General features: G+C 38.1%; 1 protein-coding gene across 1 annotated transcript in view; it reads right to left on the bottom strand.

Moving 5' to 3' along the window:
- Positions 1–4635, bottom strand: part of LOC113018875 (protein mono-ADP-ribosyltransferase PARP14-like) — a 14989-nt gene extending 10354 nt beyond the window's left edge. The window contains exons 1-2 of the mRNA XM_026162278.2: positions 4374–4635; positions 4153–4277 (exon numbers count right to left, since the gene is read on the bottom strand). Coding sequence (XP_026018063.2) covers positions 4153–4277; positions 4374–4545 — 297 coding nt within the window. The 5' untranslated portion in view covers positions 4546–4635. The remainder of the gene's footprint in view (positions 1–4152; positions 4278–4373) is intronic.
- Between the last annotated feature and the right edge of the window lie 1365 nt (positions 4636–6000).

A 6000-nucleotide genomic window follows, 5' to 3' on the forward strand; every position in this document is an offset into this window, starting at 1 on the left:
GGACATTAAGTAATACATAACCCTTATTCAAAACCTCTAATCAACGTAATCTTCGCCATGTCATGTATTTTATTTCTTTTCTCTTTAAATCTGTTAATAATTCATCCATTATGTACTATGTTAGCTATGTCCAGTCTACAGCATACACGAGATCCATCATGGAGTAAACATGAAACACTGAGCCCACTGCTAAATTAAAATTCAGTGTTTGTTGTTTGGACACATCAATCATTCAATCATCATAAACTAGTTCTACAAAAAAACAAACAAAAAACAACAACATTGATTTTATGGCAGTTGCCCCAATTCATACAGTCCTTTCTGTTATGTAGGTAAAACCACATTAAATTAATATTTTTGTTTATATGTTTTTCTTTTTGATTGCTATGTCTGACTATGACACTGTGTTATAAAAGAAATATGCTACAGGCCTGTTTCTAAACCAGTCTGGGTATTTGTGTACAATGTAAATGAAAGCAGAATGCAATGACTGGTGAATAATCTAAAACATGATGTTGAGGTTTTTTTTTTAATCTGTGTGCAAACGAGACGCAGTGTCCATGGATTCCACAAGGAATTTAAAATTTTGTGTGACCGAACCACACAGACAAACAATCTCTGGCCACTATATTAGGTACACCTGTTTAAGCTTATTAATACATATGGATAATCAACCAATCACATGCCACTAACCATTTAGACATGGTCAAGAGGATCTTCTGAAGTTCAAACTGAGAATCAGAATGAAAAATAAATTTGAGCTGCTTTAATTTATTTATTTTCCCACACAACCATCTCTAGGGATTACAGAGAATGGACTGAAAAAGAGAAAATATCCAATTCTCTGCATGAAAACGTCTTCTTGATGTCAGAGGTCAGAGGATGGCCAGACTGCTTCGAGTTGATAGGAAGGAAACATTAACTCAAATAACATCACAACATTATAATAAAAAATTAACAGCAAAGATTTAAAGCAGCACTGAAGTCTTCTCTGTTACTCTCAAGGTGTACCTAATAAAGTGTCCAGTGAGAGTGTTACCATCTGGCTTTTTATGACCTATGTTTTTAAAAACAGTATGTCACAAAACGGCTGTGTGAGGGAAGGAAAAGGACCCAAACGGAAACTCACAGAGATGAAAAATGTGAACTGCTTTATTGCAGGTGTAGAGGTGATACAAATAGAAATAAACTAAACTGCGACAACCTATAAACTCATGGGGAGACACAGGGAGAGTCACACAGCTATGAGGGAGGACACTTACCTAAATCCACAGAGGGATGACAAGGAAGTGAGAACACACGAGGAGTACAGCTGATACGAATAACCATAACGAGACAGGGGAAGCTAGACTGAACAGAAAAAACACGGGACCTTCACAGTAAAACAGGAAACATGATATGGGTGGGAGTGGAGGAGAGGCAGGTGGGAACGAGGGAACACAAGGGAGAGCACAGGCAGACGGCCTGGGGAAACATGATGGAACACAAGGCACAAGGACTCACACAAAGAAACAAACACAGAGGGAGACACAGGGGGTAAAGACACGAGGGGAATCTAATAATCAAAAAGCAAAGCAGAAAAACCAATTATAGAATAAACACAGTGGACGTAAAACACAAATAATAACACCAAGTGACAAAAATACAAGCGAACTCAAAACACTTTGTCAAAAGGACCCAGGACCATGACACAGTATCTTTGATGGTATGGAGGTGGAGTAACATACAGGGAGTGCAGAATTATTAGGCAAATGAGTATTTTGTCCACATCATCCTCTTCATGCATGTTGTCTTACTCCAAGCTGTATAGGCTCGAAAGCCTACTACCAATTAAGCATATTAGGTGATGTGCATCTCTGTAATGAGAAGGGGTGTGGTCTAATGACATCAACACCCTATATCAGGTGTGCATAATTATTAGGCAACGTCCTTTCCTTTGGCAAAATGGGTCAAAAGAAGGACTTGACAGGCTCAGAAAAGTCAAAAATAGTGAGATATCTTGCAGAGGGATGCAGCAGTCTCAAAATTGCAAAGCTTCTGAAGCATGATCATCGAACAATCAAGCGTTTCATTCAAAATAGTCAACATTACTAAATCTCCATTTGCACTATTTGCCTATTTGCACTACTCTGCCTGGTTTACACTCAATGTCATTTACCCTTACCTGAATATTGTATATTGTATATTGCATAGCTTTCTTGCTAATTTGTATTGTATTTATTTATTTCAATTTTTACTTTTTAATTATTTTATTTGCATTTTTTAATCACTCTCTTTATTTAAATGTTCATTTGCTATTTCATCTAGGGTTTGAGAGTAACGAAATTTCTATTCTCCGTATGTCCTGTACATGTGGCAGAATTGACAAATAAAGTTGACTTTGACTTTGACTTTGAACAGGGTCGCAAGAAGCGTGTGGAAAAACCAAGGCGCAAAATAACTGCCCATGAACTGAGAAAAGTCAAGCGTGCAGCTGCCAAGATGCCACTTGCCACCAGTTTGGCCATATTTCAGAGCTGCAACATCACTGGAGTGCCCAAAAGCACAAGGTGTGCAATACTCAGAGACATGGCCAAGGTAAGAAAGGCTGAAAGACGACCACCACTGAACAAGACACACAAGCTGAAACGTCAAGACTGGGCCAAGAAATATCTCAAGACTGGTTTTTCTAAGGTTTTATGGACTGATGAAATGAGAGTGAGTCTTGATGGGCCAGATGGATGGGCCCGTGGCTGGATTGGTAAATGGCAGAGAGCTCCAGTCCGACTCAGACGCCAGCAAGGTGGAGGTGGAGTACTGGTTTGGGCTGGTATCATCAAAGATGAGCTTGTGGGGCCTTTCCGGGTTGAGGATGGAGTCAAGCTCAACTCCCAGTCCTACTGCCAGTTTCTGGAAGACACCTTCTTCAAGCAGTGGTACAGGAAGAAGTCTGCATCCTTCAAGAAAAACATGATTTTCATGCAGGACAATGCTCCATCACACGCGTCCAAGTACTCCACAGCGTGGCTGGCAAGAAAGGGTATAAAAGAAGAAAAACTAATGACATGGCCTCCTTGTTCACCTGATCTGAACCCCATTGAGAACCTGTGGTCCATCATCAAATGTGAGATTTACAAGGAGGGAAAACAGTACACCTCTCTGAACAGTGTCTGGGAGGCTGTGGTTGCTGCTGCACGCAATGTTGATGGTGAACAGATCAAAACACTGACAGAATCCATGGATGGCAGGCTTTTGAGTGTCCTTGCAAAGAAAGGTGGCTATATTGGTCGCTGATTTGTTTTTGTTTTGTTTTTGAATGTCAGAAATGTATATTTGTGAATGTGGATATGTTATATTGGTTTCACTGATAAAAATAAATAATTGAAATGGGTATATATTTGTTTTTTGTTAAGTTGCCTAATAATTATGCACAGTAATAGTCACCTGCACACACAGATATCCCCCTAAAATAGCTAAAACTAAAAACAAACTAAAAACTACTTCCAAAAACATTCAGCTTTGATATTAATGAGTTTTTTGGGTTCATTGGGAACATGGTTGTTGTTCAATAATACAATTATTCCTCAAAAATACAACTTGCCTAATAATTCTGCACTCCCTGTACATGGCATTGCTTCCTTGTCTACAAAGGCATTAATGCAAAATAGTATGTGAAGTATTTGCATCTGTATCTGCACACTGTGCCGTCTACATGATGTATTTTTCAGGGAAGGCTTTCTTATTTAAAAAATGCTGAACTAGACTGTATATTTACACTCTGTATTAACAGCAAGACTCAGAAGTGAAAGAAACCTGAGAACTGTCAGCCACTGAAAACACTGAGGCACAATGAAATGAAAGCTATAAAAAAAGAGGGCCCAGCAAAAGTGGAACAAACACATAGTTCTCTATATTTGTCCCTGACGTCAAATTTAATGATCGTGTATCTTTTTTTTAAAAAGGACTGTTTTACTATTTAAAATGTATTCTTTGCAGTACTTACAGTGTCTTTGAAATATTTTATAATCATCTGTTTTTTGTCAATATTGTCCTCAGCTGTCCAACTTCCCCTGGAGGCTAACTCACTCCTCTTAAACTGATTTGGCCACATTATTCTGACACTCAGTTTTTACTGTAACCAAAAGTCATGTTTGAAAGAGCAGTAAACTGTACCAGTGATTGGCTTGTCGATGGCTGGTCAGAGGTCTGTGGTGAACTTGTCCTGCTCACGGTCAGCCGCACTTCTCCACTCGGAAGAGTGATGGTGTGAAACTTCCTCTGCAAAACTCTGTCTTGATCTGGAAAACATCCATAAACAGAGTCACTGAAACAGCCTGAATTTAAACACAAATCTAAAAATTTTTTTTTTTTTTACAAATGATCGACTGTCCTACCCTCTTTTAACTTGAAACAGATTTTATAAACGCTTCCTCCGAGTTTTTCAAGATTTCCGCAGTCGCCACCCCCGGAGTCTCGCCTTTTCTGAAAGTATCTCCTCACTTTCTCCTTCTCTCTGTCTGTAAAGTCAGTGGCTTCAAAAAACAGTGGATACGGATATTGATCCATTTTATCTGCAATTCTACACTAACATGAGAACTTTCAACCCGTCAAACACTCGTTTGTGCCGCTCTGTCACGGCCCGTTTTTGTTTCAGTTTCAGTTTTCAAGAATCGCATCCTCGTGTTTACACTCCCACACAGCAGTAGGAAAAGTGCACATTTAATTCTAAGGGGCTTTTCTCGTCTCACCTGCTCTGCAGGTACTTTAAAGGTGTTTCAGCTGTCAGAGTATAACTCTAAATTATATTCATGTCTTAATATGATTTTGAGAAAGACATTTTACCAGTAATTATGCTGACAGCAAATAAGGGTTTGAACTTTATGTTTTATCTGATCCGATAGAAACATTTGAGAAAATCTGAAACAACAACAAATATATTTCACATAAACCCATCCATCCATCCATTCGTCCTCTTGCGCTTATCCCTATCTGGACGCAGTGGAGCTGGAGCGTATCCCAGCTACCATAGGTCTGTAGAGGCGGGGCACACCCTGACTTTCATTTTTCTGTCTCAAAGAGTTTATTTTAAGAGCAAACACAGTGTATCTAAAAATTCACAGGGCAAAAAAGCGTTATTGATTTAATAAATTTTGAAACAGTTTAAAATTTTCATGAAGCTACTAAACAAACTCAACATCCTTTATTATTCACTGCTCAGGAAATTAAACATCTTTCACTTTAGTGTGAAACACTACAGTTACTTTTGTGCTCTCATAAGTCATCAGTTACAGATTTTGTCTTGATCTTCCACATTCTCACATGTAGTTTCAAGTAGTAATCTAAAAATATCTAAAGCTCAGAACCCAAACTTTAGAGTCCAATTGAAGTAAGCTTAGTTTATTATGCATGAACAAATAAACAAATTTTTCAACATATGGTTTGAATAACATTGTTGAAATGCTCATATTTTAGGTGTAAATTGTCAGAAAGACCAGAAGTGACCACACATAAATTGTATGTCTCAACATCAGCAATGATCTGTGCCTCTTTAAATATGTCCTTCCCATTCAAAGGTGCTTCAGCAGCCCCGCCTACAAGGGCTGGGAAAATCCGCCTCTTCTATTTCCATCTCACTCTGCTAAGTAAGGACCCAGACTGCACTGTGGCAGAAGCAGTTACACAAAGTAAAACTTGTGCTGTCATGAGCAGCCAGTTTTCTTTAAATTTAAGTTCAGGAATTTAAACACAGAGATGTTTGAAGATGGATTTATGTGCCGTTAATGTTGTGTAGTTGACAGAGTGACTATTTGATTGGCTGCTCAGTTAATAGTAAGTTATATAAGAAGATAATAATAACAACAACAACAACAACAACAACAACAACAATAATAATAATAATAATAATAATAATAATAATAATAATAATATCATTAGAGCAAAAATGTTGTTCAACACAAAACAGACAGCCCCCTATGAGCAAACGGTTTGCTTTGCTTTCATTACATGTTTGATGTCCTGTTT

The sequence above is a fragment of the Astatotilapia calliptera genome, chromosome 3 (genome assembly GCF_964374335.1).
Source record: "Astatotilapia calliptera chromosome 3, fAstCal68.1, whole genome shotgun sequence".
NCBI lineage: Eukaryota > Metazoa > Chordata > Actinopteri > Cichliformes > Cichlidae > Astatotilapia > Astatotilapia calliptera.